This window comes from Mustela erminea, chromosome 7 (assembly GCF_009829155.1).
Source record: "Mustela erminea isolate mMusErm1 chromosome 7, mMusErm1.Pri, whole genome shotgun sequence".
Lineage (NCBI taxonomy): Eukaryota > Metazoa > Chordata > Mammalia > Carnivora > Mustelidae > Mustela > Mustela erminea.
Window position 1 is genome coordinate 61,421,137 of NC_045620.1, and position 12,882 is coordinate 61,434,018.

The 12,882-nt window shown below is 42.1% G+C and overlaps 1 protein-coding gene across 8 annotated transcripts in view; it reads left to right on the top strand.

The window, feature by feature from the left end:
* The window catches only part of AFF3 (AF4/FMR2 family member 3), a 516,827-nt gene that overhangs the window by 484,543 nt on the left and 19,402 nt on the right, over window positions 1-12,882 (top strand). For all 8 annotated transcript variants that reach the window (XM_032351829.1, XM_032351821.1, XM_032351823.1 and 5 more), the window contains one exon: window positions 3,851-3,972. In XM_032351829.1, the coding sequence (XP_032207720.1) occupies window positions 3,851-3,972 (122 nt within the window). The remainder of the gene's footprint in view (window positions 1-3,850; window positions 3,973-12,882) is intronic.

Below are 12,882 nucleotides of genomic sequence, written 5' to 3' on the forward strand. Positions count from 1 at the left end.
GAGGTCTCGTAAGAATCCCTAAATGCTGCTCTGGAAAGTCCAGGTGAACCAGCACACCCCATTACTTCTTCCCACAGAGAATGACAGAAGAAGAAACCAGAGGAGACATTGTAAGCCTCTTCTGCTTAGGATGTCTCTTTGTAGAATTGCATTTCCCACTCTGAAGAGAAATGACCCCAAAGGATTACCATCTGGAGACACTGTAAATTGGGAGTTTGGAACCAACCAGCCCTTTCATTTGGGAAGATTCCTTGCCCCAGGGCAGAGTGAAATCTGGGACTGACTCTAGGCCAAAATTATGGGATTTCCCATTCCAGTTTAAGTGCAGTGGCCAAAATGTGGGAGCAGGCCCCCACCTCTTTTCCAGCAACTTTCCCAGGGGTGATTCCAGCTGCCTGTGTTGCCCTGGAGTAGGGCAGGGGCCTGGGGTCCACAGACTATCTAACCTCATATCTAGTCCAAATGTGACTTTGGCCAGTTGCTTCATCTCTGAGCTGGTTTCATTGGCAAAATGGAGGTGAGAATATTTAAATGAGCTTGTATTATCTGAAGAACCGATACCTACAGATACCTATGTAACTAACTCTACATGTTAGTTCCTCTTTATGGCCACTCCTTCTAACAGCTGGTGGCTCTGGATCCTGTGGGGGCACATCCTCCCAAGTTCTCTCACATCACCACCATGCTGTCATTACCAGCAGGGCTTTGTGAGGCAGGGAGAAAGATGAGGCATGAGAAGAGGGCTCTGCAAAGAAAGATGGGGGAAGGCAGTATTTAATGTTCCATCCCATGAACTACAGAGGTAAAATAGTTGGTAGAAGGTCCAGCAAGAGCCAAAATCTTGTAACATCAGGATATTAATAACTAGCTGATGCACCCTTATTTGAGAACAATTATTTTTAATTCTAGGCTCAAAGAGTCTAAGACCTTACTAGAAAAAACCGGAATAAAAAAACTACCAATTAAAATCAAAACACAAACAAAACATTTCTTCACCACTAGAGCCTAACATAAAAGCAACCATGATGTCCAGAGAATTGTAAAATAATTACAGACTTTATTCAGTCATTCTTTCTTTCACCAAACAGATGTTTATTGAGCAAGTACTTACTGTGTACCACACACTGTACCAAGCAATAGAGAGCCAGTGATGACCTAACATTTATTCTGTGCCTGTGGGAACAGTCTGGCTGGGCAGAATGACATAGACAGGAAATCACACACATTGGTAATGGCTGCCGTGAGTGCCAAAAAGGAATGCAGAGACCTGGGGGCTCTTACAACCAAGAAGCTTGACTACACATAAAATCAGTCCATATTTAAAGAAGCATTCATACACACTCAACACATTTTAATTATTTCAGAGGAAACTGTTTGAATTTTGTAATCAAAGTTGCTTATGATTCATGGGTCTAGCACACAATAGGTGCTCTATAAATATTTGAATCTCCAGGGAATGTGATTTCTTAATTTTTCCACAGATCAATAGTGTTCCTTTTAAAAACACATTTTAAATAATTTCTAGATATCCCTTTGCCTTTTCCTGCTTTTCACGGACAGCTCATGAGAATCAGTCCATTTGTGACCTGAATGACTTCTCTTTTTTTTTTTTTCCCCATGCTTTCAATTTTACTTATGTAAACAATATTTATTCATTTAAGATTATTCTTATTTTAAATAATGGAATAAACTTCAGTATCTTGTATTTTTTGTTTATTCAATGTTTACTTTCTTTGCAAAGCTGATCGGGGCATTAGAAATCAGGACTAGTGCTGGAGTCAATTGTAGAATTCTATCTAGCATGCATTTATCCAGGACTAATGCACTTAAAGGATCCAGGACATATGAGTAGTTTTAAATCAAGTAGACTGTTGAGAACATGGTAAGGTGATTATTAAGAACAGAGGTGGGGCACCCAGTTGGTGTTCAGTAGGTGTTGTGCCAGACTGATCAAATGCATCATTTGATGATGATTGATAGATCATGGAATAAGAAAACAATTGAATCTATCTTCTCATAAAACCTTTTAGTGCAACTTTTTTTTTCCCCTTGGATTTTTAAGCTCTCCCCTTTTTTCCATTTTAGTTATTTTAATATCTCCAGTGTTAAAAATAACCTTCCCATGATGCCCCTGGACTGCCATTACAAAATTATGATTCTAGTAGTTGCTTTGAGTCACTGACAGGTGCTAGGTGTCACAACGTCCAATTTGGTAGTCTTTTTTTCATCAAGATCAAAAGCTTTTGCACAGCAAAAACAGTTAACAAAATCAAAAGACAACTGACAGAATGGGAGAAGATATTTGCAAACGACATATCAGATAAAGGACTAGTGTCCAAAATCTATAAAGAACTTATCAAACTCAACACCCAAAGAACAAATAATCCAATCAAGAAATGGGCAGAGGACATGAACAGACATTTCTGCAAAGAAGACATCCAGATGGCCAACAGACACATGAAAAAGTGCTCCATATCACTCGGCATCAGGGAAATACAAATCAAAACCACAATGAGATATCACCTCACACCAGTCAGAATGGCTAAAATTAACAAGTCAGGAAATGACAGATGCTGGCGAGGATGCGGAGAAAGGGGAACCCTCCTCCACTGTTGGTGGGAATGCAAGCTGGTGCAGCCACTCTGGAAAACGGCATGGAGGTTCCTCAAAATGTTGAAAATAGAACTGCCCTATGACCCAGCAATTGCACTACTGAGTATTTACCCTAAAGATACAAACGTAGTGATCCAAAGGGGCACGTGCACCCGAATGTTTATAGCAGCAATGTCCACAATAGCCAAACTATGGAAAGAACCTAGATGTCCATCAACAGATGAATGGATCAAGAAGATGTGGTATATATACATAATGGAATGCTATGCAGCCATCAAAAGAAATGAAATCTTGCCATTTGCGACAACATGGATGGAACTAGAGCGTATCATGCTTAGCGAAATAAGTCAAGCAGAGCAAGAGAACTATCATATGATCTCCCTGATATGAGGAAGTGGTGATGCAACATGGGGGCTTAAGTGGGTAGGAGAAGAATCAATGAAACAAGATGGAATTGGGAGGGAGACAAATCATAAGTGACTCTTAATCTCACAAAACAAACTGAGGGTTGCTGGGGGGAGTGGGGTTGGGAGAAGGGGGTGGGATTATGGATATTGGGGAGGGTATGTGCTTTGGTGAGTGCTGTGAAGTGTGTAAACCTGGTGATTCACAGACTTGTACCCCTGGGGATAAAAATAAATGTTTATAAAAAATAAAAAATTATTAAAAAAAAAATGACTTCTCTTTTGAGAGGGATTATAAGCCAGCAGTTCTGAAAGCTTGGTTCCTGGATCAGCATCACTTGGAAATTGCTAGAAATGTGATGTTCTCGGGCCCCACTCCACATTCTTAATTCAGCTCTGGATGGGTGGGGGTCCAGCAGTCTGTGTGTTGACAGCACTCCCCAGGATGATTCTAATGCAGACATCATCTTGGAGAACCACTGGTCTCCAACCACTGGTCTAGCCAACTGGGAAAAGTAGGGGCTTGAGTCCTAAGCACTGGGTGTCACCCACGGTAGTTATTTGAACTTGGGGAAGTTTCTTAACTTCAGCTAGCCTCAGTTTCTGGATCTGTGAGTGTGGGTCATTAAGAACTTCTCTTCTGATACTGTTACAAGAATGCCATTTGACAACACATGCAGAAGCCCTCAGCATGAGAACTGGAACACACATATTTCTTTTTCTTTATTTAAACTCAAGGGATCATCAGTTCTAACCTAGAACACAAAATAGCGGGTTGCCCTTTCAGCCAGGTTTCTGAAAGACTGGTGTGTTGTTTTTTTTTTGTTGTTTAGAAGGCCGCTCACAACAATTCCGAAAACATTCTCCACAAGTCACGGCCACAGACAGAGCCATGGTCTCCAGGTGCCAACGGCCACAGGGACTGCAAGAGACAGAAACTTGTCTTCGATGATATGTGAGTGTGGACTCTTTGTTGATGTGGTAAGGGGCAAGGTAAAACAGAAACTCCACGAGTAAGAGGGTTATATGCATGACTTGGTCAGGTGAGTGTTGCTTTCTCAAAGGGAACTGGAGCTTAACTTTGAATGCACCTCAGAGTCCTCATGGGATTTTTGAAAGGCTACAACAGCCAAAGCTACTGGGGTTGCATCCAAGATGTCAGGAAGCTAAGGCAAATGGCATCCATGAGCCTTACATTCCTGAGCACCTGCATTTTGGACTGTTGGTGGTTGTATGCTACCAGAAAGAGAAGCATTTTTGTTTTAGTAAATTATAATGGGCAAAGAATAATAGCGATGCACTCCTGGTTTATTTCGTTCTAAAATGCTGTATTCTTTATAATAGCATAAACGGTCTTAAACAGGAAAATAAATATCCTGTCATCCTTCCCAGCCCTAGCCCTTGAAACCCCAAGTATTGCTTCCATTCCCAGCATCAATTTAAAAGGAGAAGAAACAGGAGAAGAGGAATAAAAATAACATCCTGGGATGCTCTTGAGATTCTGAAAATGATAACGGAGAAGTGATATAATGATACTGGAAATTATTTAGGCTCTTAAGGAAAATAAATATGTGTCCAGGACAAGTCTGGAAGACAGAAGATACGGTTTCAAGAGTTTGGCTTGAATCCTGGTTTTGACGTTAACTATTTAACACATATGCAGTGCATGTCTGTGTGGGCTCCCCACTAAATCCTAGGGTGGAACAGTTTGCAGCACTGAGTCATCCTGTCCTCTCATTGCTTACAGTCTGAGGGGACAGACTATAATCCACTAACCCCACCCAAAACTGGAAAAAGTAAGGGGTGCCGAATGTCTTCGACCTTACTGGGAAAATGGTAATCATGATACCTCTCTCCCAGAGGTTCTCCTAAGACCCGGTTAGATGAGCTCTCCTGAGAGTGACCATCTGGGCAGAAGTAATGACTCCTTCATCCCCATCTTCCACCCACCCTCTTCTCTGGCCCTGACTTCACCCAGGGTATAGACACACTCTATTTATTCACCCCATAGACATCTCAAGAAATGAGAATATGAAGTTATAGTCCTGAATTTATGCTTGGACTTCAGTGAACTAATTAAGGGTACAGAATTGGGGAGTTGAAAGCCAAATCCACATTTTTGGTTTGTTCCACTTACTGAACGCATTCCAAGATAATTGGATTTATGGAAGTTTAAGGGTGGCCCAGGAGGGCGAATGTTTTTCTCTTCTTCCCATGGCGGCTACAGCCGCACTCAACCCCAGCACACTCTTCTGGCCCTCACCACCTCGCCTTCCCTTGGTTTCTCCACTGCCCTAAGCATCAAGTGAGGGAGGTGGTAATTAATCCCTGAGGTGGGTGCATATGACGGAAGGACAGTCCTCAGTCAACCACATATATAATTAGGGTTTGGTGGTATAAATCATTCTCATGAGCTCTAACAATTTGTAAAAACAGGAGATTAAAATTGTGTCTGATGACAACATAGCAGTTTGCATTCAGAAGCCATAATCTAACAATGCGATCAAACACAATGTGTAGTAGATGCTAAAGTGCTTAAAACCTCCCAACATTTCCAGCAGGTGATGTTAAGGGCATGATATTTAAACACACACACAATGGTATCACATATATTAATACAATGATATTAAATATACATATGGAAAATTTACATATAAGAAATTTTCCAGTATATAGACCAAAAATCTAAGTCAGAAACAGTGACAAGTAAATGGCCATACTCTGATCTGCAGTTTCTCAGACTACTTACAAAAGGAAATGTTTCTGAATCTGCTGGGGCTATTGGGAATATAATTTTTTCACTTTCTGTGTCAACAAAGCTAATGTCTTCCCATTAGCAATATGTATAATTTTTCTGGCTGACAGCTACAATAAAACTGTTTCTCTTTTTACGGATATAGATATAATGGAATAAAAAAGCACTCTTACATATCCATCATATGGAGAGATAGATGTCATGTTCCAATTGCCATGTGTCCTAGTTGATTTGAAATCCTTAACAGTAAACTAAACATGCAACTCCAACAGCCAGTCGACCACTGAACTAAGAAAGTCTTGGGAAGATCCATGAAGCTTGAAAAGCAAAACTAGGGGCGCCTGGGTGGCTCAGTGGGTTAAAGCCTCTGCCTTCAGCTCAGGTCATGATCCCAGGGTCCTGGGATCAAGCCCCGCATCGGGCTCTTTGCTCAGCAGGGCGCCTGCTTCCTCCTCTCTCTGCCTGTCTCTCTGCCTACTTGTGATCTCATTCTGTTAAATAAATAAAATCTTTAAAAAAAAAAAAAAAGAAGAAAGAAAAGCAAAACTAGGCATTGTCTCTTCCTTAAAACCATAAAAATCCATGTCCCTCAAGAGATGACTGGACTAGGAAGTCACCCAAACTGATGCAGAATATCTCCCAGGTCCAGTTCATATGTGCTGAGTATTTTTACTAAGGGCCAGGTACATTGGCTAGAGTTAAGATATGAAATTAATTAATCCTCAGTCATTAATTCAGGGCATAGGGAGGCACATGGCTGGCTTCTGCAGGAAGGTGCCTTGGGACCCCAAAACTTCCACCTCCTGCTCCTCTCTGTTCTATACCAATTTCCCCACCAGCAGCCTCTTTGACAGACAAGGACCTGGCTCCTGTCACTTTCCTCTACTTCTCCTCGCTGAAGGCGTCCACAAGCAGTGAACCAACCAGACAAGCCACCAGTGGGGAAAAAAAAAGAGCGAGCTAGAGAAATCACTCAGGAGTAATTTAAAGTTGATGGAAATCCAGCTACAGTGATCCAAAAAGGAACAGATGCCACACTGTCATTTAATTTTTAAAGCTGCATCATGTAGCTTCTAGATAAAAGTAAACTCATCCTTTTGTATTATAAATACTGGTTAATGGTTGAATAAACATGCGATTCAGACAACAGCTGAATTCAGTGGGCGCTTAATAACAAGTGCTGAATGAACACAACTGAATGAGAATAACATTCCCAGAAGAGTAAGGCCTGCAGTTTTTCCCCCCAGTGAATATAAGGAATCTACATGCAGGTAAGTTTAAATTCATGGCTTCTCAACCCCTTCTCCTATGTTACTTACCAATTAAACAGGCACCAGTTTATGTCTTCGGAATGTAGAGGGAACCAAACAAAATAACACTTATTTTTAAAAATGTGATCTAGGTCAGCTTGTTCTGCGTAATTTGCAGGCTCAGATTGGTGGCAGAGTGGCTGCACCTCCCTGACATTTAGCCATGCTCAACACTTACTACTTGACAGCCACGGTTTTAAGGTGATGCTGGTGTGATTGCCAAACTTTTGTTTAAAAAAATCTGTAAGAATTTATGTCAATAAGTGACAGCACTTGATTCAACTCAAAGCCTAGAAACTGATCTTAGTAGTGTGAAGCCATGAGCTGCAGATTTCTTTGTGTCATAATTAGTGACAGGGGAGTTCTTGGCCCAGGAACATCAAGAGAGAACAACTGTGTCGTGAAGGCCTCAGTACAGAAGTCCTGAGCAGAGCTGAGTGGTGAAATGCTTGGCTGGGAAATCAAGTCCCCTTTCCCAGCAACCATATTGCTGTGTTGGGGAGCCAGCGAATCCTGAATGCCAGGACTGCCTGCTGCTCCCAGAAGGATGTACTGTCTCCTGCCCATATTTCACAAGGAAGAGTCAGTCACGATCATCACATTCAGCACCACCACCAAGCATTCCATCTGTCCCTGTGCACCCGTAACAGGAACCCAGCTACTTAAACCCCCCGACATTGAGAAAAGACTCCCTCAGCCACGTGGTGCTGAAGGCCATGGAGTGTGAAATGTGGCTGGGAAGGAAGAAGGATTGGCATTTGTGATATAATTATGCTCAGCAAATCTATAGCTGAAAGGATTTAATTTTTTAGAGGATAGGAAGAGTTGTGTACATAAAAGGTCAGATCTCTTGTGGCATGATTTAATCAGAGGACACCAGTTGAAATCCTTGAGGTGACAGTATGTTGGGGCAGGTGCTCCCACGGAGGGCTTACAATTACCATTCGTTTTTTCCTGAAGGTCCCCCTTCCCCACCTTTCCTGGTAGACCATTACTATACCTTTTTTTTTTTTTTTCCAAGATTTTATCTATTCATTTGTGATAGAGAGAGAGAGTACACAGAGCGAGACAGAGAGGGAGAAGCAGATTCCCTGCCGAGCAGAGAGCCTGATGCGGGGCTTGATCCCAGGACCCTGAGAACATGACCTCAGCTGAAGGCAGACACAACCGACTGAGCCACCCAGGTGCCCCCCCATTAGTACACCTTTATGTTCTTTATATGTAATTCTCTACTTTATGAGATCCCGGTCTCGCAGCCAAGTTATTTTGTTCTAACTGGAACAGTAATAGAGAGAGAGAGAAAAAAGGAAAAAGACTAAGCTTGGGGTGGTGGGGAGTAGTGAAGGACAATGCTTCAGACCTCCCTGATTGAAATCTTAGTTCTCTGATCATTTTAAGAGTTTTGTAAAATTATTTTATTTTAAATGTCACACCCAGAGAAGAACAACAAAGTGATGAGTTTCCGTTTCAATAGAAAGTGGCTTTTGACTGAATGACAAAAACCTGCAACACTTAGCCTGTGCATCCCAGAAAACATGCTGTTTTCTGTGCGTGACCAGGAGAGAAGCAGTCATGGGCAGGAGCCCATGGCCTGCGTGAGACGCAATGAGTGTTCACTTGTGCTTCTGAGAAGCCAGACTCTGGAGACCCTGGGGCCCCAGACAGCATCAAGCTAATGGAAACCAAAAGTGCATTTGAATCCTTGCTGCTTAAATGCAATCTACCTGCTTCCTTCAAGAAGCACTCATAAAGTCAATCCCAGCCTGCCAGAGACCCTGACTCTAAAGTGCCCTCCTAAATCATGTTCACTTCAGTGGATTAAAAAGATTACAGTTTCCCCCACTAGCTGAAGGTAGAGCATTCATATGAAATCATTTGTAAGCCAGAATTGTGTAATGCAAAGAGTATCCCAGCTTTCCGAGAGCTCACCTTGCACTACTGCTTCACTTGGAAGAGAGACCTACCCTAGTACAGTAAGGTTTTTTTCGGATACATTAAGATCCTCTCCAGATTAGCAAAAACCATTCTAGGTCTTTCGTAAAAGCCAAGTGGCTTGTACCGCAAACTTTGAGAAAGCAGGGGGCTGCCTGCACCTAACTTCTTACACATTCTTCTTTGTGAAGAAAGTACTTCAAAGCTGAGGGACACAGTAACACCCATGGGACTTATCAGATGACAAGCTGACAGGATCTCGGATGATGAATTCATTTGGTATGCAGTTGCCTATCTGTCTGATTTGGACTCCAGCTTCCCTAAGAAAATTATCCAGATTTCTGCTGTGCCAAGGAACCTGTTTGTTCAAACACATTGAGCTCCCATCCCTGCCAGTTTTCACAAAACAGGCGGCTCTGCTGGGGGGGGAGGAGAGGAAGGGTGAGGTGGGGGGGTGTATCTCACAGAGGTAGGAATTACAGAAAGAAGGCTGCCAGCCTCTCCGTGGGAGACCATTCAACTCTATCTCAGCCTTGGAGCAGAACAAAAAGCAAGGTAGCTTTAATGCTTCCCTGCCAGAAGAAATACCAGGGTGGCTCAAACCCTGTTGCTGCTCAGAACTAAGGCTGCGTGTTTATAGGTGGGGTAGTGGGAGGGTGAGAGAAAAAAAAAACATTCTATTTGGATCAAGTGTTGAGGTTTTTTTTGTTGTTGCAGAGAGCTCTTACAACAAAGATACACATGGCTAAGCCTTGGCTTTTAAAAAGATCACTCACAAGCCCCATTTCTGAAGAACCAAAGATACACAGTTAGTTACGTGTATGATGTTTAATTGAACTTCTGTTAGGTTCATTGATGTATCATCATAAAATACCATCACTGTGAAAAAACAATATGAGGAGTGTTATTATCTAAATGAAAAAGGAAAACTCGAGGCTTTTCATGTTAAAAAAAAAAAAAAGATTGGATCACAGATCTGTTTGAACACTGAAATAATTAGATTTTATTGTAGTAAAGACTTGGCCAAGTTATAGTCTGTAACTGCCACAGTGGTGATGACAGTTCTGCATCCCTCCTGACTTGTACATTGCCGTCAGAGTGATGCCTTCATGATAGCATGCGCCCACTACACTACTGGACAGTGTTGGTGGCATCCCATTGGCCCCACTGCCTCTGTAATGTTCTGGTCTAGGAGCGGGGCACTGGAAATCACCTGAAAGGAGAAAATGAGCCAATCATCCTGCAATCTTCAGTGACTCAGTGTAGTGAGCCCTCCATTACATGCGAAGATAAGAATTCTTACTAATGTGTTTGTAAATGGCCTCTGGATGGTACACTTTTTTCCCAGCATCTCAGGTTAGTGTCAGCTGCTTTGATACAGTCAGAAAATTAGATGTGTTACTTATCCATGTGCACTATTATGAGAGTTTGTGACTCACCCTCTGTATCAGGTCTAAAAAGTACATTCATAGGCTGCAGATAAGAACAGTGGTGATTAAGGAACATGTATGAAGAATTAGGAGATCCTACTGTCCCTAAGGGTAAGTGAGAAGGCTAGTTGAAACTAAGATGCCATACCTTATTGCTGGGAGAATTCTTTCTTGAAAATGAAGTGCATTTGAAATGATGATCTATTAGTGAAAAGGTTTGCAAAACCAGGCAAAAAAAGATTGACCAAACTCATATACTAGAGTGTGGAGTCGATAATGATGTGGAGAATTTCAAGTTGCCATGGAGACGTTCTCTGGCTTGTTGGCTGTGATGCTGCACCCCATCAGAAGCCACCACTCTCTTCTAAACTCAGAAATGAATTCAGCTATTCAGGGGGGATTCATGGACCTTCTACCATGTGTCTAAAACTATAGGGTGGGGAAGATCAAAGCATAGGCCACGGCATAGGCCCTGCTGAATGTGTACCAGCTGCAGAGCTGCCCACATGCCAGGACTTAGCCCTACAGCTCAGGAGGTAATTAAATGTCTAAAAGTGTAATGTAAATAGGAAGGGGCATCCAGGAAGGACAAAGATGAGCATGGGTCAAGTTACCAAGAGGATCTCACAGCATAAGAACTTGGGGGAGTGGTAACTCATAGAAGGAACTCAGTGAATGTGCACACAGTGAGCAGAGTATTCCAGGTGGGAGGAAAAGGATGAGCAGAGAGGTTCTAAGACAGAGATGGCATGTAAACACCACAGCAAGAAAGACACCCATGGCTCTGGTTGAGGGCCTTGGGGAGTCATTGGTACAGTTCAAGAGTTAGGCAAGATCTTTGGCGGGCTGAACTGAGATTGATTCTTTGGGAGCTGGAGATTGATTTTAGGTCTATGAGTAGGATGGTGATGTAATGAAACCATGTTTTACAAACACAGTCAAGGTTTGTCAAGCTCAGGATAGGTTGGAGGAAAGTAAAACTGGAGGTCAGTAGAGGTGATGAAAGCCAGGCCTGGGTGGTAGATGTGGTCCATAAGGAAAGGAAGGATCTTTACAAGGAGAATGCACTCACAACATCTGATAACAGGGAAGAGGAATGGATGAAGATACCGGAACTCCTCTCCTGAGCAGATAGGCTCTGTGAACTCATCTGAAGCTCAGGACTCAGGTCTGGGTGTGGGATAGAGGTAAGGTCTGCCCTTCTATGCTGGGACATTTAGCAACAACACAACAAAAAATAATGGAGAGGATTCTTAGGACAGTGCAACTATTCTCTATGATACTTTAATGGTGAATAAACGTCTTTATACATTCCTTATACCCCACGGAATGCACAAGACCAAGAGTGAACCCTAATGTAACTATGGACTTTGGGTGGTAATGACAGGCCAGTGGAGGTTCATCAGTTCTAACTAATGTGCCTCTCTGGTAGGGGATGTTAAGGAAGGTAAGAGAGGCTGGGAGGTATTTGACAACTCTATACTTACCATTTAATTTTGCTGTAAACCTAAAACTGCTCTGAAACATGAAGTCCATGAAAAAACAAAAACAGTAGCAACACGTATTTAAATTTCAGAATTGGAGTCTAAGACCAGTATTCAAAGGTCAGTGTTCAAAGGTCAATGCGTGGGCAAGGAAGGGAAAACCACATGTAAAGTCAACTAAAACCCATTCAAATGGAAGAAGTGTGAAAATCTAGGAGATGAACTAGAGAAACAGAGCCAGTAGGAGCAGGGCCTTCCTATGAAGGACACCTCAGGCCCCACTGCCATGGAGATCCCCACTCCCGAGATGAAGGAAAGGTTTCAGGCCTAATGGCAAGAATGATAGAGGGATGGTGAGCCAAAGACGGGGAGTTTCATTTTACACATTAAGGAAATTCTGTAACTATGTCCCTTATTTCTTTGTTGGGAAAGTTAAATATTCTCAGCACATTACCACAGTAATACAGTGTTTTATGGGGAAATAAAAGAAAACCAAGGTCCTTTTCTCACCTCCATCATTTGCACTTGAAACTAAATGGTTTGTTTATTTGTTTAATTGATTAAAACCATTAAGATGAGGATAAACTTTTGGGATTGTCACGGTGCACATGGCATTTCCAAGCATTTTTGATAATCCCCTTTGAGTAATAGGATGCTCTGACCACCTAATATTGCGGTAAGGGAAAAGACCAATTAGAATCTGAAAGAAGAGCGTTCAGAATAAGCATGTAACAATAGGTGAGGCATTCTGTGATTAATACCACTATTTACATCTTACCTCTCGTTTGGGGAGTCCTGGCTTGTATTGGATATTCATGAATAGATCAAGTTTATTGATTATATAAAGACCCATAATATAAAAAAAGTATATGCGTACCTAGAGTATGCAGATTTTTAAAAATCTATCAGACTAAGCATAAAAGGTACTGTCTGATGAGTAGCTTAGCATAACTT